Genomic DNA, 24,252 nt, shown 5'->3' on the forward strand with positions numbered 1-24,252 from the left:
TAGGAGAAACAGTTTAGTTTTTCCTATGTTATCAGATGTAGCAAATGGTTGTAATTTTTTATGTTTTATTATTCTGACTGTGATTTTTAAAACTCCACTTAATAGATAAATATGCCAATCTTTTCCTTTTGTGATTTCTGCCCTTTGAGGCCACACTTGAAAAGGTCTTTACCAATAAAAGATGGTAATATTTTCTTCTAGCAGTCTTATGGACTGTTTCCACCCCCCCGCCCCCACCCGCCCGGCCCCTTTAAAATATTAAGCCATATGGAATTTAATTTCTGAAAATGAATGAGAAAGGGACCTACCTCAATATTTTTCAAGTAGTTCTCCCATCATTCAAATAGCATTGACTGATTCAGCCTTTCACCATTGCCTTGAGAAGCACCTCTTTACCATACACTAAACTAGTCTGGCTGAGTCTGTTTCTGGTCTTTTCCCCCTTGGTCTCTCTCTCTATTCTACACCAAGTTTTGTCTGTTTTCTATCATGGAAATTTCTCATAGATTCAAATGGGATATACTATAAAAATATAGTCTTCTGGCCTGGCATGGTGGCTCATGCCTGTAATCCCAGCACTTTGGGAGGCCGAGGTGGGCAGATCACCTGAGATCAGGAGTTCGAGACCAGCCTGGCCAACATGGAGAAACTCTGTCTCTAATAAAAATATAAAAATGAACTGGGTGTGGTGGCGCATGTCTGTAATCCCAGCTACTCAGGAGGCTGAGGCAGGAGAATCGCTTGAACCTGGGAGGTGGAGGTTGCAGTGAGCCAAGATCACGCCACTGTACTTCAGCCTGGGCGACAGAGTGAGCCTCTGTCTCAAAAAAAAAAAAAAAAAATATATATATATATATGTGTGTGTGTGTGTATATATACACACACACACACATATATATATAGTCTTTTTTTTTCTTTTTTTTAAATTATACTTTAAGTTTTAGGGTACATGTGCACAATGTGCAGGTTAGTTAAATATGTATACATGTACCATGTTGGTGTGCTGCACCCATTAAATCGTCATTTAACATTAGGCATATCTCCTAATGCTATCCCTCCCCCCTCCCCCCACCCCACAACAGGCCCGGGTGTGTGATGTTCCCCTTCCTGTGTCCCTGTGTTCTCATTGTTCAGTTCCCATCTATGAGTGAGAACATGTGGTGTTTGGTTTTCTGTCCTTGCGATAGTTTGCTGAGAATGATGGTTTCCAGCTTCATCCATGTCCCTACAAAGGACATGAACTCATCCTTTTTTATGGCTGCATAGTATTCCATGGTGTATATGTGCCACATTTTTTTAATCCAGTCTATCATTGTTGGACATTTGGCTTGGTTCCAAGTCTTTGCTATTGTGAATAGTGCCGCAATAAACATACGTGTGCATGTGTCTTTATAGCAGCATGATTATAGTCTTCTTACTTTGGTTTCATTTTTAAGAAAGAACCAGCATCAAATGCTTCATGTGTATTCTTTCGGCACATTTGCCTTGCATATACAAGCACAGACATTTTATTTATGCCCTTTTGTTAAAGTGAGAACCTTTTGTACACGTAGTGTGTTTTGGAGCCTTTCACTCCAGCACTCATGCACTTCAGCAGCTCCACAGGATGCCACCCTGTCGATACATCATTGTCCCCTGTTGGTGAACATTTAGGTCACTTCCCAAGAGTCTTTTCCCTCTAATGAAAAGTGCTCCACAAAATACCTTCATACTTACATTATTGCACACCTAAAGCTATTGTTAGGTCAAAAGACATGTGCATTTGGGCTTTTGATGGATATCTCCAAATTGCCTTTCACAGACAGGCATTCTCACCTGTTTTTGCAGATCCTGGTTAGATAGGGGTTATCAATCACAAAGGAGGTTATTTTCCCCATGGGTGAAAACATAGTGTCTTACAGTCTTAGCTTGTATTTCTCCAATTTTGAATGAGAATGAGCATCTTTTTTTTTTTTTTTTTGGTTATTGATCATTTGCAATTGTTTTTTCTGTAAATCACCTGTATATGTTCTTTGCTCTTTTTAAACTGGGCTGCTCACTGATAGGTAGTTCATACCACACAAAGGGAATAGAGGCTTTATCTGTCTCCCTGGCCCCCTTCTTGGTCTTTCCCTCTGTCTCTTTATCTTTCTTTTTATCTACATGCATATACACATGTATCTTTAAAAATCAGCCATCAGCCATGTTACTGAACGTAATTCTAATAGTTGATTTGAGCTGAGTCTTCATTCATTTATCAATTACTGAGTGTCCTTGGTGCCCGGGAGACAGGTCCACATTTATTCAATACAGTCACAACCCTCAGAATACATCTGGTGGGAGGGATAGGTATGAAAGCAGGGGATGTAGCTGAGGCAGAAAGAGATTCTTCTTCCAGCCAGCCTGTTAGCTCCCTAGGGCAGAGACGATGCTGTGAGCCCCCCTGCTGCTCCCCAGTGCTCAGAAAGTCTGAATGAATTGACAAGGAGCACAGGGACTGGACTGTTAGGCCACCTGGACTCTTCCGTTGCCACGTCACGGTGAGAATAGCTGGCTGCCTCACTTTCCCTGTCAGCTCCAAACACCTGGGAACAGGATTGCTTGAAACTTGTCTTTCCTGTCCTCTAACTCAGGACTTGGCCCTCAGGGGCTTAAGATAAGACTTTGGGAAGGGGTTGTTTGTTTTTTTTCTTGTAAATTTGTTTGAGTTCATTGTAGATTCTGGATGTTAGCCCTTTGTCAGGTGAGTAGGTTGCGAAAATTTTCTCCCATTTTGTAGGTTGCCTGTTCACTCTGATGGTAGTTTCTTTTGCTGTGCAGAAGCTCTTTAGTTTAATTAGATCCCATTTGTCAATTTTGGCTTTTGTTGCCATTGCTTTTGGTGTTTTAGACATGAAGTCCTTGCCCATGCCTATGTCCTGAATGGTAATGCCTAGGTTTTCTTCTAGGGTTTTTATGGTTTTAGGTCTAACGTTTAAGTCTTTAATCCATCTTGAATTGATTTTTGTATAAGGTGTAAGGAAGGGATCCAGTTTCAGCTTTCTACATATGGCTAGCCAGTTTTCCCAGCACCATTTATTAAATAGGGAATCCTTTCCCCATTGCTTGTTTTTCTCAGGTTTGTCAAAGATCAGATAGTTGTAGATATGCGGCATTATTTCTGAGGGCTCTGTTCTGTTCTATTGATCTATATCTCTGTTTTGGTACCAGTACCATGCTGTTTTGGTTACTGTAGCCTTGTAGTATAGTTTGAAGTCAGGTAGTGTGATGCCTCCAGCTTTGTTCTTTTGGCTTAGGATTGACTTGGCGATGCGGGCTCTTTTTTGGTTCCATATGAACTTTAAAGTAGTTTTTTCCAATTCTGTGAAGAAAGACATTGGTAGCTTGATGGGGATGGCATTGAATCTGTAAATTACCTTGGGCAGTATGGCCATTTTCACGATATTGATTCTTCCTACCCATGAGCATGGAATGTTCTTCCATTTGTTTGTATCCTCTTTTATTTCCTTGAGCAGTGGTTTGTAGTTCTCCTTGAAGAGGTCCTTCACATCCCTTGTAAGTTGGATTCCTAGGTATTTTATTCTCTTTGAAGCAATTGTGAATGGGAGTTCATTCATAATTTGGCTCTCTGTTTGTCTGTTATTGGTGTATAAGAATGCTTGTGATTTTTGTACATTGATTTTGTATCCTGAGACTTTGCTGAAGTTGCTTATCAGCTTAAGGAGATTTTGGGCTGAGACAATGGGGTTTTCTAGATATACAATCATGTTGTCTGCAAACAGGGACAATTTGACTTCCTCTTTTCCTAATTGAATACCCTTTATTTCCTTCTCCTGCCTAATTGCCCTGGCCAGAACTTCCAACACTATGTTGAATAGGAGTGGTGAGAGAGGGCATCCCTGTCTTGTGCCAGTTTTCAAAGGGAATGCTTCCAGTTTTTGCCCATTCAGTATGATATTGGCTGTGGGTTTGTCATAGATAGCTCTTATTATTTTGAAATACATCCCATCAATACCTAATTTATTGAGAGTTTTTAGCATGAAGGGTTGTTGAATTTTGTCAAAGGCCTTTTCTGCATCCATCAAAAAGTGGGCGAAGGACATGAACAGACACTTCTCAAAAGAAGACATTTATGCAGCCAAAAAACACATGAAAAAATGTTCACCATCACTGGCCATCAGAGAAATGCAAATCAAAACCACAATGAGATACCATCTCACACCAGTTAGAATGGCAATCATTAAAAAGTCAGGAAACAACAGGTGCTGGAGAGGATGTGGAGAAATAGGAACACTTTTACACTGTTGGTGGGACTGTAAACTAGTTCAACCATTGTGGAAGTCAGTGTGGCGATTCCTCAGGGATCTAGAACTAGAAATACCATTTGACCCAGCCATCCCATTACTGGGTATATACCCAAAGGACTATAAATCATGCTGCTATAAAGACACATGCACACGTATGTTTATTGCGGCATTATTCACAATAGCAAAGACTTGGAAGCAACCCAAATGTCCAACAATGATAGACTGGATTAAGAAAATGTGGCACATATACACCGTGGAATACTATGCAGCCATAAAAAAGGATGAGTTCATATCCTTTGTAGGGACATGGATGAAATTGGAAATCATCATTCTCAGTAAACTATCGCAAGAACAAAAAACCAAACACCACATGTTCTCACTCATAGGTGGGAATTGAACGATGAGGACACAGGGACACAGGAAGGGGAACATCACACTCTGGGGACTGTTGTGGGGTGGGGGGAGGGGGGAGGGATAGCATTGGGAGATATACCTAATGCTAGATGACGAGTTAGTGGGTGCAGCACACCAGCATGGCACATGTATACATATGTAACTAACCTGCACATTGTGCACATGTACCCTAAAACTTAAAGTATAATAATAATAAATAAATAAATTTAAAAATAAATAAATAAATAAAATTACAATTAAAAAAAAAAAAGACTTTGGGAAGGAGGCCAGACCCTGCTAGAGGCACCTCCTCCACTCCTGCTGTCTGTGCCCACACAATGGAACCTTCTTCCCGGAACCTTTTCCCTCCGGGCTTCCCTCACTGCAGCACTCACTGCTTTTGTGCCTTCTCCTTTCTCCTCATCTTCACCTATTCTAGAAAGACTCTGAGGACTCAGTCATGCTCATGGGTTTGTGGCAATCTCTTCTAATTCATATAGCACCCCTGGGAAGTGAAGTAGGTAGCAAAGATCCATGTCAAAGCCGCGGCTCTTAGAAGGTTGGGGTAACATCTGGGGGGTTCCTTAAATTACTCTACGTTGCTACCATGTACCTTGCCTGATCCTAAGTCTAACCCACTCCCTGGAGCTTTTGTCTGGGCCCACGTACCTCCTGATCCTTGGCTGGGTTCCGTGACCGTCCTGCTATGGACTATACTAGTTTTCCCGACATGTGGTTAGTCACTGAGATCGCTTGATAAAAATGATGATTTGAGTTCCTCCCAGCCTACTCAACCAGAAGCTCCAGGTGTGAGGTCTGGGCATCAGTATTTCTAACAAGTGGCCCCAGTAGTTCTGGTGAGTAACTGGATTGGGAAATGAGACCAGAGCTTTGCCAAACACCTGTGCTTAGGTTCTGGATCTGGAGCATCCAGGCTTTGGATTTGATAAGGTGTCTTCTCAGTTTCTCAACCATAAGATGGGAGTCATATGCGTGAGCTGGCAGTGGGTTACCAGCACCTGTTGTCTCTGTGACAAGACACATTTCTCCAACATTGCAGTCAACCTTCCTTGCCCTTCAACCCAAGTTTGGGTCAGTGATCGTCTTTTAAATGCTCACAGATTCCCAGTGTGTTTGCACGGGTCTACACTCTGTAAGGAGGCTGGTAGATCAGGGATCCTAATGGGGATTGAGAGACAGGCTTGGACAGCTCCAGGCAGCACCCCCTACTCCCTGCCACCCTTCGAATGCCTTGGCTATTCCTGGATTCCTGGCCCTGCTCTTTCACAGGCCCTCTGTGCAGGCTGGAGCCAGACCAGAGCTTGGTTCTGGCAAATATCAAAGGGCCAGGACACTGACGGGGCCTCTGCTTCATCCCTTCAGTAACACAGTTTCTGTATCATCTGTGAAATGGGCACAGGAGCCCCTGCTCCCCACCGAGATTGTAGGGCTGCCCTAAGAATTTTGTAAGCAGCTGTGAGTGGGAAGTTGGGGACCACTCATAGTGACGTCTCCCTGGTTAACTAAGGGATAGCCTGACACTGCAGCAATGCTAAAGAAGGCATTCTAGCCCCCCTTCACCCCTAGCACCCCTCTTTTGGGAGATGTGTTCCTTGTAGGCATCAAAAGGAGGGGTGAGGCAGGGATCCAGCTTCTGGGGTAGAAGTTGGGAAGCAAAGAAGAGGAAGGAAGGAATGGAGGTGGTTTTAGTTTTTTGTTTTCTCTTATTGTTGTTCTTAGTGTCTGTGAGGGCTTACTCTGTGTCAGAAACTGTGCTAAGAGCTGTATGTACCTCACTGAGTCCTGTCCTCAACACCAGGAAGCTGGGACCCCTATACTGCTATCCCGTACTTTACAACAGGGAAACCGAGGCCAAATAACATGGTCCTTGTTAAAAGGAATAGATCTGGGATTTTTGAACATCTGTCTGTAAGATGCCAGCGCCAGAGCTCTTAATAAGGGATTCTCAGACCTGAGAGTATACCACAGTCACCCAGAGGGCACCCAACAGGTTCCAGATAATGCTGATGTTGCTGGTCCGGGAACCATACTTTGAGAACTACTGCCCTGGATGATCCAATCTGGCCCCTGTTACCTCTGACCTCATCTTCTTCTGTTTTCCCTTCCCCACAATTCCTCTTCAGCCACACTGTCCTCCTTGCAGCTCTCTATGATGAAGGACATGCTTCTGCCTCAGAATGTTTTTATTTTATGTTCCCTTCATTTGGGATTCTCTTCCCTCAGATATGTGTGTGGCTTGCTCCTTCCCTCTGTGATAGGAGCCTTCCAAGATGGCCCCCAACACACCCACCTCCTGATACACTCCTGTGTCATCCCTTTCTACCTTCCCTCCTGGGTGGTCCATGAGACTAATAGATTGTGGCAGTCATGATGGAGTGTCACTTTTGAGACTAGGTTGTAACAGACATTGTACCCTTTGCCTTGCTTTCCCCTGGCTCACTCACTCTGGGTGAAGTCAGCAGCCATATTGTGCAGAGCCCATGGCAAGGAACTTTGGCTCCTGCCAGCATCTGTAGGGCGAGTTTTCTTCTTTTTTCTTTTTTTTTGAGATGGAGTCTCGCTCTGTCGCCCAGGCTGGAGTGCAGCGGTGTGATCTTGGCTCACTGCAAGCTCTGCCTCCCGGGTTCACGCCATTCTCCTGCCTCAGCCTCCCCAGGAGCTGGGACTACAGGTGCCTGCCACCACACCCGGCTAACTTTTTGTATTTTTAGTAGAGATGGGGTTTCACCGTGTTAGCCAGGATGGTCTTGATCTCCTGACCTCATGATCTGCCCACCTCTGCCTCCCAAAGTGCTGGGATTACAGGCGTGAGCTACCACACCCGGCCAGGGCGAGCTTTCTTACAAGTAGCTCCTCCAGCCCCAGTCAAGCCTTCAAATGAGGCAGCACCCACTGACTTCCTGACCCCAAGCTCATGGGGGAACCTGAGGCAGAATTGCCCAGCTAAGCCACTCTCTGATTCCTGATGCGCTAAAACTATATGAAATAATGAATGTTTGATGTTTCCAACTGTTAAATTGGGGGTAATTTGCGATGTAACAATAGATACATGATACATTTCTCTCAGATCTTCATTCTGTGTTCCTTTTTTGGTGAGGCCTTCCCTGGCCATTCTTAAATTACAGCTTCATTCTCATAACACTTTCTATCCCCCTTCCCTGCTTTATTCTCCTTAGTGTGTACCAACAGCTAACCTGATATATTTTGCTTATTTTTTGTCTCCTGGCACAACTCCCTCCCCCAATCCCATTAGAAAATTTTTAAGTTTTCACTTACGGAAAATTTTATACACATACACATTTTATACACATGTGCATGTGTCTAAAATTAACTAAAGATGGAATGGCATAATGACCACTAGAATTTAAGCTGAAGGAGGAGGAGTTTAACCACTTATATTTCCTGCAATATAACCCCGTGTCCAGCACAGTGCCTGACACAGAACAGGCCCTCAAATATGTGTTGAATGAATAATAATAATATTCATATTGAGGATGATTCTCAAATAAAGGGTTGTTTATAGATTAAAATACACTGTTTTGCTGCAGCTCCCAGAGTCCCAGCCTAGAGCTCAGACACGGTGAGTGTGGCCAGAAAATGGTGGTCTTTGTTGTCAGACTGAGTTCCAGAGATGCCACTTCTCACTGAGGCCTCAGTTCCTTCCATTAAAAGTGGAAATGGGCTGGGCGCGTAATCCCAGCACTGTGGGAGCCTGAGACGGGCGGATCACGAGGTCAGGAGATCGAGACCATCCTGGCTAACACGGTGAAACCCTGTCTCTACTAAAAATACAAAAAAATTAGCCAGGCGTGGTGGCAGGCGCCTGTAGTCCCAGCTCTTCAGGAGGCTGAGGCAGGAGAATGGCGTGAACCCGGGAGGCGGAGCTTGCAGTGAGCTGATATCGCGCCACTGTACTCCAGTCTGGGCAACAGAGCGAGACTCTGTCACAAAAAAAAAAAAAAAAAAGGAAATGACAGCACCTATCTCATAGGTGTTTTGTGACCCCTGAAGGGGATGCCCGATGTGGAGGGGCTTGGCGTGACCGGGCGTAAATGGTTCTTCAGAGAGTAGTCGTTTCTTTCCTGCAGAGAAACTGTGGTTGTGATTTAAATGTCATTTAATTTTTTTTTTTGAGATGGAGTCTTGCTCTGTCACCCAGGCTGGAGTGCAATGACGCGATCTCTGCTCACCACAACCTCCGCCTCCTGGCTTCAAGCAATTCTCCTGCCTCAGCCATTTACTTTTAAGAGGGAATTTCAAATGTCTTGTAGCAATGGCTGTACTGGAAGGCATTGAAAAGCCAGAGATGGAGGAAACTCTGGTGCACAGGAGGGAACCAGGTCTCTGTGAACTGCTGCTGTTGTATTGGCCAAGGGAGATAAGCAGGGGCCTCCAGGAGAATGTGGCCCGATTGCAAATTCTGCATCTGGCTGGACCAAGGCACCGGGGCTCGGCTCGCTTGGAGGACAGGGCAGCATAGCCTGGGGGCAAGCCAGCTTCTGGGTAGGAAGGGACAAGGGCTGAGAAACGGAGTGGCAGGGCTGCCATCTGACTAGAAAAACCTGGCCACAGCTAGGCAGACCTTCCTTGTGAGGACTACAGGGCAAGGAGAGAAGCCATGGGTAGAGAGACCACCAAACCAGGGCAAGGAAGAAAGAAAATTTGGTGGTGGGGGAGGAGGAGATAGAGCAAGTAGCACAGAAGGTATAAAGAGTATAAAGAGAGGCAAAGAGGAGAAGACTGCAGGAATCTCAGATCAAAGTCAAGACCTCAAAGTTCATTTCCTTCTGCTCTGGTATCTGTGGTTATTTTACCTGATAACCACAGGGGGCAGCAGAGAGCCGGCACAAGCCAAGAAAAGTGGACGAGCCCCAGCAGGAGGCCACTGGGGGCCAGAGGCTTGCAGGTGGGCCCATGGCCAGTCACCATAACCAGTGGCTTAGGTCCAGGGGCTCTTTGTGGCTTTCCCACTGGAGCCCAATATTGCTAATGCAGGCAGGATGCAGCCTTAACAAGGGGAAATGAAGCCCGGAAGTGACTATTTAAAATTAATAACTTCCGCCTAGCTCACTGTTTTTAAAATTTATTATTATTATTTTAAAGAAGGGGCATCTGTGCTTTGAAACTCAGATTTACATAGTCTTCAAGCTTTCAACTAGTCTCTCACTTTACAAATTATTCATTCACTCACTCATCCATTCATTTATTCATTTATAGAGATAGGGTCTTGCTATGTTGTCCAGGCTGGACTTGAACTCCTGGATCCTATTGCATCAGCCTCCCAAGCAGCTGGGACTACAGGCATGTGCCACTGTGCCCAGCTGTCTTTATAAGTTTTATTCTATGTGGGGTAGACACTGGCATTCGCTGAGGAGAAGATTAACATCTTTGGCTCTTAGCGTTAATGCTAAAATGGTACCTCCCTTAGACTGGTTTCATCCATGGCCAGTATATGGCTCTCTGGGTCTCAGCAGAAGAGGTCTGAATGGAGTTCTAGTTACCACTAGGAAAATATGTGTTTGTGTGAATTAGGTGGGGTGGGAAGAGGCTCCCCGGGGCACATCTCACTTCTTCCACTCTGACCGCACTGTTCCTCCTAGAACCTCTGGGGCCTGTGTGGCCATGGCTCTGATAGTAGAGTGTGGGCAGTCATCCGGGATGACCTAAGACCACAGGGATGGACGTCCAGAGAATGCAGAAGGGCCTCAATCCAGCATCTCTTGAGGCCTGGAGCTGCCGCTTCAGTCTTACTGTGACTTGGTCAAGGAGCCAGATGTGTTGTAAGCAGATTAGGGAATCTTGTATTGGAAAAGACCTGGACACGGCTTCCTCCCTGTGGGTAGTATGGTCCTCTGGGGTGACTTGTCCTGCTGCTGGTGAGGTCACCCAGCCAGAGCCCTAGTGGCTCTCTCCAGATGTCTGCCTGGCCTGGCCTGGCCTGGCTCAACTCCATCCCTGCCCCAGGCTCACAGTGTCTTTGTGTTATGGGTTGGTCAGATCTCGCCAAGACAAGGAGATGGACTGGGCTGAATCCTTCAGGCAGCTGCATCGTCCCTGATGGGGCCCATTTGGAGGTTAGAGTGGAGGGATATGGTACTTACGGAGACTCTAGCTTGTGGGGGGTCTGGGAGTTGACCAGGCCAGTGAGGGCAGGGAAAGGGGCCTCCCATCAGGTCCCCACATGGACAGCAGCATTCAGACTGCAGGCCAACGTCCACCTAGGGTTTCAGAGCCTCCTGCAGCCCCCAGAGCTGCTGGCTGCTGTTCTGATTGCCTCTGTACTGGTAGTTCCCTTCATGGAGGGCTCAAGGATCGGGGATGGGGAGAGGAACGGGGACCAGCAGCTTCTCTGCTCAATAGTCCAGATGTTATTTTGGGTCCGCAGTGGTTGGTGATGGCTCGCAGGTAGTAGGCAAACAGCGATGGGTGAATGGGTGCAAGGATGGAAGGAGTAGTCAGTGCATGAATTGTGACCCTCTGCCCCAACCAGAAGATCAAAGGTGGTGTCTGCACATCAGCTGGTGGGACTTCCTTTTAAAATAAGGTCAATGGTGTCAGCCACCGAAGGGGTGGTGGCAGCAGCACAAAGGGAAAGTTTTCCGGGACCTTTTCCCTGCTGTTTATTCCTAGAGAGCACATCAGGTGGGAATCTCTCTTGTGCTGTCACAATGTCCGTCTTTCTGTTGGCCCGTCTGTCCTTGCATCCTTCAGGCCAGGTGCCGTATTTGAGAGGGCGAACCGGCCGTGGCTTCGACCCTCAAGGAGATAAGGTGTCAAGGTTAGGATCTGAGCTGTCTGAGGGATGGACAAAGTGCTGATTTCCTAGAAAAAAGCTGGATGGAATGTGTGTGTTGCAGGACTTAGGTCAGGTTCTCAAGAAGACTTGAGGCAGATTTACATGCAGGAGTTTCAGTAGGGTGTGTGCTCCTGGGAGCAACCCCTGGGGAAGGAAGGAAGCAGCATTGCAATGCGGCCACCAAGGAGGCCTCGGCAGCGCCATGGGGAGCTCTGAGCTGGGAGGGGCCTTCAGAATTGTTTGATTTGAGACAAGGGGATTGGTGGGCTGTTGATCCCCTCTCACCCCAGTCATTAGATGTGCACCCTGCACCCCTACCCTAGGCATAGCCTTGGGCACGGCAGCTCTCTTTGGCTAAGGGCAGTTCCCTGAGAGGGACTCAGCTATGAGCCTCTGCAGCTAGAGAGATTTGGGTGGTGCACTACAGCACCCACTCTAGAGAGTCTGGGGAAGAACTCTTTGCAGGGAAGAAGAGCAATCTTGATAGGCTGCATGGTGGAAGAGACATTTTAGTTGAGACTTGATGAGTAAACAAGGTTGTGAGATCCAGGGATGGGGAGCAGGAGGTGGCAGGTATGAGTGAACAATACGGGAAAGGCGTATTTAGAGATCGGCGAGGCAAGTTAACTGGGCCTGAAGTGAAGCCAGTGGGATGTCAGTCTGGATGCAGTCAGGGTTGGGATCCTGGAGCACTTTGCCAGGAGGCCAGTGGACTTCGGAATTGATTCTGTGTGCCATGTTGGAAAGGAGCTAGCCAGGGATTTTTGCTGTGAAGTGACCTCCGGCGAAAGCTGGGCTCTAGGGTGAGTGGTCCACTAGCTGTGCGTGGACGAATTTCAAAAGGCAGGGAGACTCGCTCTGGAGTGACATGGAGAAGACAAGAGGAACGTGATGGAGGGGCATCTCCAGGCCCTGGGAACCAATTAGATATGAGGGATGGGACATAGGGTGGACCTGGTGATGGTGAGTGAGCCCTGTCCCTGGTTGTCCAGGGGCCAGGGAACCCAGGAGACTCAGGAGGAGAGGGTGGAGAGGGGAGCCTGGTCTTGACTCTGTGGATGTGAAGGCAACAGTGCGGCCTCCAGGCAGGGCTGATTCAACGGGCAGGAGAGAAGAGAAGCCTGCCCAGGAAGGAGCCTGAGGCTGGATGGTGCATCTGCTCCTGGGGATGCCCACCTCGCTGCTTTTGCTCATCGAAGCTCCACCGGGCTTATCTGTCTGTTTTATTTAGTGCTGGGAAAGCACATACCATGTGCCCAATGTTATCCTAAGTGCTTTGTACAGGTGAACCCAATTAATGCTCTTTCCCAGCCTACTTAGGTACCATTTTCATCCCCATTTTATAGTTGAGAAAAACAGAATATAGAGTTCAGATGATTCCAGAGGTCACTCAGCATATGAATGGCTTATGACGTGGGCCCTAAGCAGGGCAGTGGTCTTTGAAGTAAGTTCTCCAAGGCTTCCTGCTCTTGCCAGCCAGTGGGTCCCTTGGAGAAGCTCCTAAGCCTGCTGGCAGCCTCTCTCCTTGTCACTCCTCATAAAAGACCCTACTACTGTCTTGTTTATGTTCACACCCTCTCTGCTTTCCAGATCACCCTCAATTCTGTTTTCTCTCCCTTAAGACATGAAGGGACCATGTTACCCCTGTTATGCCTGCCCCTGGAGTCCAGGTTCACCCTTCCTGAAACCCAAACCATGGGCCTTAAGACCACCAATCACACCTGGAGAGCGGGAGTATTGGGGCCTACGAGACCAAGTAGCCGAACCTCTTTATTTTGGATGAAGCATCAGAGGACCAGAAGGGTGGTGCGATTTGCCTAGGGCTGCACGGTAGTTTAAGAGCAAAGTTGAGTCAAGAACCCAGTTTTGTTTTTATTGTTTGAAACAACTGAATTTTCAGTAATGGAATTTTTAACTAAATAATGTTATATCCTCATATCAGACTAACTTTAAAAATGACAGCGCTAGAGGCATGTATATGGGCCTTTGGTATTAATACAGTATCTCCCTTGGGTGGATACCTTATTGAACTCATTTTACATAGGAGGAAACTGAGTCACAGAGAATAAGTAGCTTGGCCAAGGATAGTGGTGGTGAGAGGCAGAGCTGGATTCAAACCCAGGCAGTCTGGCTCTAGAATCACCACACTAAACAGAGCCTAACTACTTTGCTATACTGCCCCTTCAATGATTTTGGAAAATTTTTAAAATTTATTTTTATTTTATTTGTTTATTTATTTTTGAGATGGAGTCTCACTCTGTCACCAGGGCTGGAGTGCAGTGGCATGGTCTCAGCTCACTGCACCCTCCACCTCCCGGGTCCAAGCGGTTCTCGTGCTTCAGCCTCCTGAGTAGCTGGGATTACAGGCACACACGATCACGCCCAGCTAATTTTTGTTATTTTTAGTGGAGATTGGGTTTCACCATGTTGGGCAGGGTGGTCTCGAACCCCTGACCTCAAGTGATCCACCTGCCTCGGCTTCTCAAATTGCTGGGATTACAGACGTGAGCCACCGCGCCCGGCCTATTTTCATTTTTTGAGACAGGGTCTTGCTCTGTCACCCAGGCTGGAGTGTAGTGGCTCCATCATGGCTCACTGCAGCCTCGACTTCCCAGGCTCCAGGAATCCTCCCAGCTCAGCCTCCCGAGTAGCTGGGACCACAGGCACGTGCTACCACACCTGGCTAATTTTTGTATTTTTGGTAGAGATGGGGTTTCACCATGTTGCCCAGGCTGGTCTCAAACTCCTGAGTTTAAGCAATTCACCCACCTCAGCCTCCCTAATGTATTGAGATAACAGGCATGAACCACTGTGCCTGGACAGATTTTGGAAAGATATTCACAAAAATTGATACATAAAAATAATCTATAGTTTGATTTTGTCTCATTTTAAAGAGGAACATATGCTTAGAAAACAAATCAACATATGGATACCAAAATGTTGATGGTGATGACCTCTGAATGGTGAGATGATGGGTGATATTTATTTTTGTGTGTTTTCCTGCATTATCAAATTGTATGTAGTGAGAAAGTATTATTTTTATCACTAGATAACTTCATAAGAAGTCTCTGCTCATGGCAGTGAAATGGGTAAAGTAGTGTTTGGGGGACAATACTATAGCTTGCAGTATTAGTTTTCTCTCTTTCTTTGCTTGCTTGCTTGCTTTCTTTCTTTCTTTCTTTCTTTCTTTCTTTCTTTCTTTCTTTGTCTTTCTTTCTTTCCTTTCTTTCTTTCTTTCCTTTCTTTCTTTCTTTCTTTCCTTTCTTTCTTTCTTTCTTTTTTTTTGAAGCAGAGTCTCATTCTGTCTCCCAGGCTGGAGTGCAGTGGCACAATCTCGGCTCACTGCAACCTCTGCCTCCCAGGTTCAAGGGTTCTCCTGCTTTAGCCTCCTGAGTAGCTGGGATCACAGGCACGTGCCACCACGCCTGGCTAATTTTTGTATTTTTAGTAGAGACAGGGTTTCACCATGTTGGCCAGGCCAGTCTCGAACTCCTGACCTCAAGTGATCTGCCCACCTAGGCCTCCCAAAGTGCTGGGATTACAGGTGTGAGCCACTGTGCCCGGCCAGTTTTATTTCTGATTAGAGCCTGTAGCAGGGCATTGGAAGAGGGAGAGGTGACCAGGCAAATTCAGCAGTTACAGCTCAAATGAGACTTAGAACTGCGAAATCAGGAAGAAACTTGGAAGTCACCACCAGGTGGCAGAGGGCCCCTGTCTCTTTACAGGCTCCTGCACCTCTGTGCTTTGGAGTTTCAGGTAACAGTGGACATTCGGGGAGAAATACCTGGTTGGCAACTTCAGGGTTCCAGGAGAAGAGTCTAGAGCCCCGAGACAAAGTAGGGGTGAATGAAGAGGCAGGTTGGGGCAGAGGATGTTTTACAGGATCTTGACATCTCAGCAGGAAGTCCATCTCCTTCTGGCCCCAGCCTCATCAAGAAGGGCCCCCAGCAAAAGCAAGCTCTGTGGTCATGGGATGGTGGAAGGGGGCAGGGGCCAGGAAGGGAGATGGATGGATATGGGAACAGAAAGCAGGGTCCTGTCTGGCCAGGGTTGGGGAGGAGGGCGATTGGCTGTCTCTCTTTTTCTCCAGCTCTGAGCATCTCCTTCTGCTCTGTGAAACTCAGGTTCTGCCCTGTGACATTCTCAAAGTGATTTTCTTTGCTCTTCTTTCACCAGAGACCACCTGGGAACGTCCCAGCAGTTCTCCTGGGATTCCAGCCAGCCCTGGCTCTCACAGGAGCTCTCTGCCTCCAACAGGTAATGTCCGCTGTCTGCTTTGGGGCAACTGGGAGGGCCCTGACGCCATATTCAGTGGAGAGGCTGAGATGATGGGTCCTGGGTCTTAAACCTGGCTGATGTAGCAAACCCAGGGAGGGGTTGGGCCTGGGGGAGGGTCCCTTAGGCCTGCTGCCAAGCAGGTTGGTGTCTCCCTGGCAGTGCCAGCAGCAGCTCTGGTGACCTCCTGCACACTCCTCCTCAGGTGCTTAGTGGGAGGAGATGGCTGGGGGAGGTGAGGTGTCAGAGCTCTTTCCCGTCTGTCAGGGGCAGGAAGACCTGAAGTGTGGACAGAACCACCCTATGTGGCTCTTGTGGACATCACGGAGTAGAAGCTAAAAGGAGGTAGATGTTTACAAGGCAGCTTTCAAATAAAACACCTGAAGCAGTGTGAGGGAGACCTTTTGAGGGTGTGAGTTCCCCATCTGCAAAGGTAATCAAGCAGAGGCAGTTGAGATGGACATTCTTTTTTGTTTGTTTTTATTTTGAGACAGGGTCTCATTCTGTCACCCAGGCTGGAGTGCAGTGGCGCAGTCTCGGCTCACTGCAACCTCTCCCTCCTGGGTTCAATGGATTCTTGTTCCCCAGCCTCCCGAGTAGCTGCAATTACAGGTGCGCACCACCACGCCCGGCTAATTTGTGTATTTTTAGTAGAGACGGGATTTCGCCATGTTGGCCAGGCTGGTCTTGAGCTTCTGGCCTCAAGTGATCCACCCGTTTTGGCCTCTCAAAGTGCTGGGATTAAAGGTGTGAGCCACCGCGCCCGGCTGAAATGGACATTCCTATAATAGGCAGGAGGTTTGTTCAGGGGCCTCTTGGGAGACATCTAGGTCTGAGATTCTGGAAGGCAGGTTATGGGACCCATCAGCAGGGAGAACAACATCTGCTTTCATGTGGCTTTTTAAAAATGTCACCTCCTCCAAGAAGCCTTCCCTGACCACTCAATTTAAAGCCCTCACGCAGTCACTTTAGATCTCAGCTGCATGCTATTTTAATGTCCCCATCATCCTGTTCCTAGTTGACCTTCACTCTCCCATGCTAGACTGTAAGCTCCCTGAGGGTGGGGACTTTGTCTGTTTCTTTTGTGATATCCTCAGTCCCCAGAGCCTGGCTTCCGTGTTGAACTAATTCACCAGTGTCTCCACCATCCTATGGTGTGTGGAGCACACTTGTTGGTTTTCGACTTCAGGAGTCAATCTGGCAGCAAAGCATGAAAATCAAAGTTGTGGTTGGGGCTGGGAATTTAATCTTTCAATGCCTTGAGCGTGACATCCTCAGCTTCTGTGGAAGGGAGGTGAGAGCCTGTGTAAAGTTTTCAGAAGAAAAAGTAATCCCTGGTCTAAATAGTTTACCTGAAGCAGCACAGGGAACCACAGGAAGGACCAAAGGTAATCACAGGACTCTGGAATACTGGATCGGAAGAGGGAGGTGGGACGCAAAGCGAGTGGCCAGATCCTCACCTTTCAGAGCAGGGAGTCTTTGGATATTGTCTGGCTTTGAGACCTGAAGACATGAAAGTGCACATTCAAAGCATATTGCTTAGGCATATGACAGTTGCCAGCAGAGGAGCTCAAAACTGGAAAAGATGGGAAAATATTACCTCTAGAAAATCAGCCGAGGCGTGGGAGAGGTGATAGGAAGGTGGGTGTTTTCTATCAAAAATTATTTTAGGTTTTCAAAAGCACTTTATTTATATTTATATTATTACTTAAATTTTTAAAAAAATAAGAAAGGAACCCCCTGTGTGGGAGGGACATGGGGCAGCCGTGACGGATTTCCTAGAGAGACAGTGAGTGCTGCCGTCTCAGACCAAGTCCCCAGAAATGGGCCCGTTCGTACTGTAGCTGCCATGTGACAGCAGGCAGTTCTGAGCCCACTGGCTTCTCTTTCAATGTTGTTCTTGTGTTTTTTTTTTTTTTTAAACAATCAAAATGCCAGTGTGAATGACGCAAGGTGTGTCCTTTTTCCTGGCTGGCTCCAGGCCAGCCAGACACTAAAAAGGAAACCCAGCTGTCTTTTCCAGCCAGAGTGGTCGGTGAAGGAGGACAGGACAGGGAGGCCGGCAGAGGGAGGCTCGGATGTGTAGAGATAGCACGTGTGACTCACAGCCTGCCCCGTTGGTGAGGCTGGTGAAGACTTGCCCTTTGAGTCATGGGGTCACTTCTCCAAAGCCTGCTCTCCTGGCACCCTCCACAGGCAGCATCTTGTCCTCTCTGCTGTTGATGGGGGCTGTGCTGCAGAAGGGATGCTCACAGGAGCTGCCTCCGGTCCCTGGCTTAGAGGCCTGGGTTTAACAGGCTCCCTTCTTTACCCTACAGGTGCATCAAGAGCCTCTCTCTGTCTAGCACTGCACTGTGTGCTGGGCCCCTAAAGGGGGCTGAGAAAGGTGGGGAGATGGGTGGAGAAGGTCAGATATAGAGACGAGAATTGCCCGCATGGCCAAGGCTAGACTGAGTGTGTTGACAACTCCTGTCCCCCTCTGCCCCCATCCCCAGGGTGCTGGGGTAGTATTTCCTAAGGTGGAATCCTTGGGATCCCAGATGTATCCGTGCTCCATGAAGGAAGATGAAGAAGGACAGGCACATTAGCATTCTGAAGACTGCAGGAAGGCCTGAAATGAAGAAACCTATTTAACTCAGTTCTCTTGTGCTTTGTTTCTTTGTTTGCAACATACCACATATGTGTTAAGCTTTCCTCCCTCTTTTGGGTGGTTTTGCCTACCAGGGAACATTCGGCAATGTCTGGAGATATTTTTGACTGCCAGCACTGGGGGGAGGGGCTACAGGCATTTAGTGGGTAGAGGCCAGGGATGCTGCTGAACATCCCGCAATGCACAGGCAAGTCTTCACAACAAAGAATCACCCGGCCCTAAATGTTTACTAGTGCCGAGGTGGGGAAGCTCAGTTCTAGAGTGACCCAGAGCATCAGTTCAGCGCTGCTCAAGGGTTCCCAGATCATGGCCCATTGAAGCAAGAAGCAGCAGCTCCCTACGTCAGCATGAAGAGTCCTGTGTCATTGATTCTGAGACATACATTTTCCCCTGACATATTAATATCTTGGAAGTCAGATGCATCTTACAATCAATAGTATATACTAGTTTATTAGAGACATGGTCTTGCTCTGTTACTCAGGCTGGAATACAGTGTCATGATCATAGCTCACTGCAGCCTCCTCCTCCAGGGCTCAAGCAGTCCTCCTGCCTCAGCCTCCCAAGTAGCTGGAACTACAGGCATGTGCCACCACACCCAGCTAATTTTCTTATTTTATTTTCTTATTATTATTATTATTTTTTTTTTTGTAGAAACAGTGTTTTGCCATATTGCTCAGACTGGTTTTGAACTCCTGGGCTCAAGTGATCCTCCCAAAATTACCCAAATTACAGACATGAGCCACTGCTGGCCTCAATCACTGGCATCCTAGATTTGTGAAATTACAATTTGTTAAACTGGGGCCTTGGGCATGTTTCTCCTTGCCAGGCCTCATTTTCCCCATTCATAAACTTGAGGGCCTGGAGAGAGATCAAACGAGGCCCTGCCCATCCATGCATGCTTTTGGATTATTTTGTTTGTTTGAGGTGGGGTCTTGCTCTGTTGCCCAGGCTGGAGTGCAGTGGTGTGATCATGGCTCACTGCAGCCTTGACCTCCTGGGCTCAAGTGATTCTCTCACCTCAGCCTCCCGATTAATTGGGACTATAGGCACATGCCACCTTGCCCAGCTAATTTTTAAAGAATTTTTCATAGAGACAAGATCTCACTATATTACCCAGGCTGGTTTCAAACTCCCAGAATCCAGTGATCCTCCAGCCTCAGCCTCCCGAAGTGCTGGGGTTACAGGCATGAGCCGCCATGCCCAGCCAGCTTTACTTTTGTGTTGTAGCTTTGTTAACTTCTAGAGAGAGTTTGAAGGGCCACCCACAGAGCTGGTTCATTCTTATTAGTGCAGGTTTGTTGGATACTGGTAAGCAGAGGCAGCCAGGTTGCCAACTGGGAAGAGAGTTCTAGAAACATGCCTAGAGTCCTCCCCCAACCCCCCCCTTCCCCACCCCTGCACAAACTAGACTCCAGTCTTTGAATGTTGGGTGCTACTTAGGATCAGCCCTGGGCTGGGGACTTTGCCTGCATTCCATCCTTTAATATCACCAGAGTTATGGAAGCTGTGTTTATTCAGTAGCTTTACTAGAGGTGTTTAATGCCAGGCTTTCTGGGTGAGACCCGCATGAGTAAGAAATAAACTTTAAACCAAAACAGAACACCTAAGACGCCATTCAGTAACTGCTGCAAATATTAAAAGTCCTCTTTGGGCTGGGCTTAACGTGCAGTGTGGAAATACTGATTTGTAGAGAGAAATAGTAACAGGCATAGAGAAAGAAAATGAGTGAAAAGGGAGATGCTGGGAGTTTCATGTATGAGTCATTGGGTAGAATGAAGACAGTACAGGGCAGTGTTGTCCAGTAGAACCCTCTGTGACAGTATAAGCATTCTTTCTCTGCGCCTTCCAATATGGTAGCCACTAGCCACATGTGGCTCTTGAGTACTTGAATGTGGCTGGTATGTCCAAGGAGCTGAATTTTTCATTAATTTAATACCTTGTTAAAATTTGGGGAACAATTTTTTAATTTACAGAAAAGCTATAAAGACAGTAACTTCCTGTGCCTTCTGTACTCAGTTCTCCTGGTTGACATCTTACATAACCACAGTACATTTGTCAAAACCATGAAATTGACATTGTGCATTACGAGTAACTGAATGTTAGACTTTATTCAGATGTCATGAGTTTTTCCATTCATGTCCTTTTTCTGTTCTTGGATCCAGTCCTGGAAATCATATTGCATTTAGATTTTATTTAAATTTGATTTGTTTAAATTCAAATAGGCATCTGTGGCTTTTGTGTCAACAGTGCAAATGTGGAAAGTGAATACCTTTCTGAGCCTCTGGGCCTGGGATATGCATTGAACTTACGTGTTTTTCTTAAGGATAAAAGAAATCTATTATTTATTGTGGTTGTCCTGGTGGGCGGTTGCGGGAGTGTTTCAGGAAACATGGGTTCAGGATCTGGCTTTGCTCAGCCTTGGGGCTTCAGCCCACTGAGGGATCATCCTTAGGCCTCCAGTAGCCTCAGGGAACCCAGATTAAAGGGGAGAGAGCGAATGCCTTTGCAGAGGCTGAAGGGCAAGGAGGACCTTCCTTTGAGCCTGAGGAGCCAGCCAGGGATATGGTTAGGGAGGCAGCTGTGCTTCCTCTGAGCAGGGGCTCTCTGGGGAGGGGGCTCCGGAACCCAGAGCCTCACCCTCGCCCACACCTTCTTCTCCAGATCAGGAAGCCTGGGACAGCTCTCCTCTCCCCTGCAGGAGCAAAGGAAGACCCTCGCTTCTTGCGGAATTAGCCAGTCTCAGGTTCAAAGCAGCTTCCCCAGCACTCTGACTTAGACCTCACCGCTGACTCCAGGGAAGGCCCTGACACCCTCTGCTGGAAGAAGTGCATGTTCCCCTAGAACCAGTGTTCTTGCTGGCTGAGGCTCCTGGGACCTTACAAAGGCCTGTTTAACCTCTGATGTCCTGGAAAGCAGCCACAGGTGTTTCACTGTTCACAACCATGTGGGAAAATCTTTTGTCAGTTCTGTCTTTGGGAACGCAGTTCACATCTTAGACATCTAGGAGAGGCAGTGAGGACCAGGTGGCCAGAGAGAAATTTCTGGAACAGAAAGGTATTTATGTAAAACTGCTCCCCTAAATGGGCCATGGTAGACAGTGGATCCTCCTGAGAAGGTGAGCATGGTGACCAAGGAACCTGCGAGGCCTTCCAGGGTGTGATGGGAGGAAGGAGGCTGTAATTGTGCCCTACGTCATCAGACCGGATGAGCACGGAACTGCCCCACTTCAAACCTTGCATTCTATGGCCATGACTGTGTGTCCCAAAGTGGATTTCACGGTAGCCCTGCTGTATTTCCCTCAACGGGTTCTGCGTCTGTGTGCGTGGAAGGATGCTGCATGCTGTTGCCTTGTGTGAGATTTCAAGCGCATGTCAGCATATTCTAAAAGGCCTACTGTAAATAAACTCAATCTGAATAATGGGGTGTTTGTCCTAAATTCTTTGGACCGTAACACTGACCCTTTACTATCACTGCATAACACTTACAATACATATCTGGCAGAATTGCTATCCTGTTTAACACACCTGGGGAAACATTAGGCTGTACTATGTTTAATATGTGATAGATGGGGAAGGAGAACGGGTGGAAGGAAGGAAAAAGGGGGGGGGGTGAGAAAGAAGGAGGGAAGGAGGATAGGTAGAAGGAAGGGAGGAAGGAAAAAAGGAAGCAGGAAGGGAAGGGAGGGAGGGAAGAAGAGAGGGGAAGAGGAAAAGAGGGAAGCAAGGATTTCAAGAACCAGGGCTTCAGCACTCCGAGGTTCCTCAACTTTGTTTTTTTTTTTGGTTTGTTTTGGAGACAGAGTTTCGTACTTGTTGCCTAGGCTGGAGTGCAATGCCACGATCTTGGCTCACTGCAGCCTCCACCTCCCGGGTTCAAGCAATTCTCCTGCCACAACCTCCCAAGCAGCTGGGATTACAGGCGTGCGCCACCATCCCTGGCTAATTTTTTGTATTTTAGTAGAGATGGGGTTTCACCACGTTAGGCAGGCTGGTCACGAGCTCCTGACCTCAAGTGATCCGCCCTCCTCAGCCTCCCAAAGTGCTGGGATTTCAGGCGTGAGCCACCACTCCCAGTCACCAGGTTTCCTAACTTTGAGGAATGAAATTACTATGTTTATTCCAGAGAGAGGAGAAATTAGGCCAGACCTACAGGAGGTATAATAAGAGAGTGTTCATGGCTGATTTTCTTATGTTCTTTTGGGTTCCTCAGGGAACAGGAACCTGGAGAGTAGGGCTCCGAGGATGCGACTTTTTCCCTCAGGGATCGGTACTGAGATATGGAAGCCGAGCTGCGGGTGGGGGTGAGCCCTGGGTGGCGGAGCTGCTGGCACTTCTTTGTTGCTTGGCCTTTCTCGATAACTTTTCATATTCGCCTTTCTTTTCTGTTGACTTCTCCCTACCCAGACCTCCCTCCTCTTTTCTACCCAAATATCTGTCCCCTCCTCTCATTAGACACCTCCTAAGCCCTCTCAAGTTGCTTAACTGCCTATAAGGGAAATGAAGTGTGTGGGTGCCTGTGTGTATTATTTATATTTGAAGCTGCTAAGGTTACTAACTAGATAGAGCTTTTAGTTCCCTTTTTAAAAATCTTAAAAACAGATGAGTGTGACATTTGCTTTTTTTTTTCCTTGTATCTCCAGACTGAATTATGTTTCCTTTATGAGCGATCCTTGACCAATTTCATTTTTCTTCTCCCAGAGGCTGGAGGCCCCAGAAGCACCCACTTCTCGCCTCATTTGTTTTGTGGCTGACCCTGGGTGAGCCGGGAGCCCCCAGGACAGGGAATGGCAATGAGGAATGCCGTGGGTGAAGGTTGCCAGGATCTTGTGGGCTATAACTGTCTAGATCTCCACTGAGACGTGTTCTGAATGTGCCCGGGAGACTTCAAGTGATAACGCAGCCAGACAGGGTGTCCGAGGAGAGCTGCTCTGTGGGGAGAAAGGGTCGAATGGAAAACTATGTTTTCTTTCCTCGTAATTGTTTTGACATGAGCAGTAATTAGCCATCAGCTGACAGACCAGAACTGAAGTAAGAACAAGGGATTGGATTAGGGGCAAAATGTCTCCTCTTTAGACAGTTCCTGGCGGCTGCAAGTGTGGGGAAAGACTGGGGCAGAGGAGAGGCAGGACCTGGGCATGCATTTGGAGGGTCTGGGGAGGGAGGGAGTCAGGGCCTCCTCAGGAGCTGGGACAACCTTGGTTCATGGGGACTCAGCATTATCAAAGATAGAGATTTATTACCTACTCAGATAAAAACTTGTGCATTTCATTTTCGAAAGCAGACTAAACATGGTTCCCTTGTGTATTGTTTGATTTTAAGATCAGGGTCACGTTGACTTTGTAAAATAGACCTGGAAGCCTGCCACATGTTTCTATGCATGGGTGTGTCTTTCTTGAGTGTGTGAATGAATTTGCCCATCAAACCATCTGGGTGCAGTGCCTTTTGCGGGGAGGTCATTTTTCAAAGGTTTGACTTCTTTTTGGCATCTCTTGAAACCCTTTTGATAATTTGAATCTCATGGAAGGTTTGGTGTTGAAGATACAGAATTATAAGTCATATGTTCTTGCATTTAAAAAGTTTCTACTATAAGTACAGCACGGTGGCTCATGCCGATAATCCCAGCACTTTGGGAGGCTGAGGCTGGCGGATCACTTGAGGTCAGGAGTTTGAGACCAGCCTGGTCAACATAGTGAAACCCCGTCTCCACTAAAAATACAAAAATTAGCTGGGCATGGTGGCGGGCGCCTGTAATCCCAACTACTCGGGAGGCTGAGGCAGGAGAATCACTTGAACCCAGGAGGCGGAGGTCGCAGTGAGCCGAGATCGCCCACT

At 47.3% G+C, this 24,252-nt stretch overlaps 1 protein-coding gene across 10 annotated transcripts in view; it reads left to right on the forward strand.

Moving 5' to 3' along the window:
- Positions 1–24,252, forward strand: part of GAS7 (growth arrest specific 7) — a 288,280-nt gene that overhangs the window by 202,024 nt on the left and 62,004 nt on the right. For all 10 annotated transcript variants that reach the window (XM_003315659.6, XM_063799747.1, XM_054671054.2 and 7 more), the window contains one exon: positions 15,673–15,753. In XM_003315659.6, the coding sequence (XP_003315707.2) occupies positions 15,673–15,753 (81 nt within the window). The remainder of the gene's footprint in view (positions 1–15,672; positions 15,754–24,252) is intronic.

Source organism: Pan troglodytes, chromosome 19 (assembly GCF_028858775.2).
Source record: "Pan troglodytes isolate AG18354 chromosome 19, NHGRI_mPanTro3-v2.0_pri, whole genome shotgun sequence".
NCBI lineage: Eukaryota > Metazoa > Chordata > Mammalia > Primates > Hominidae > Pan > Pan troglodytes.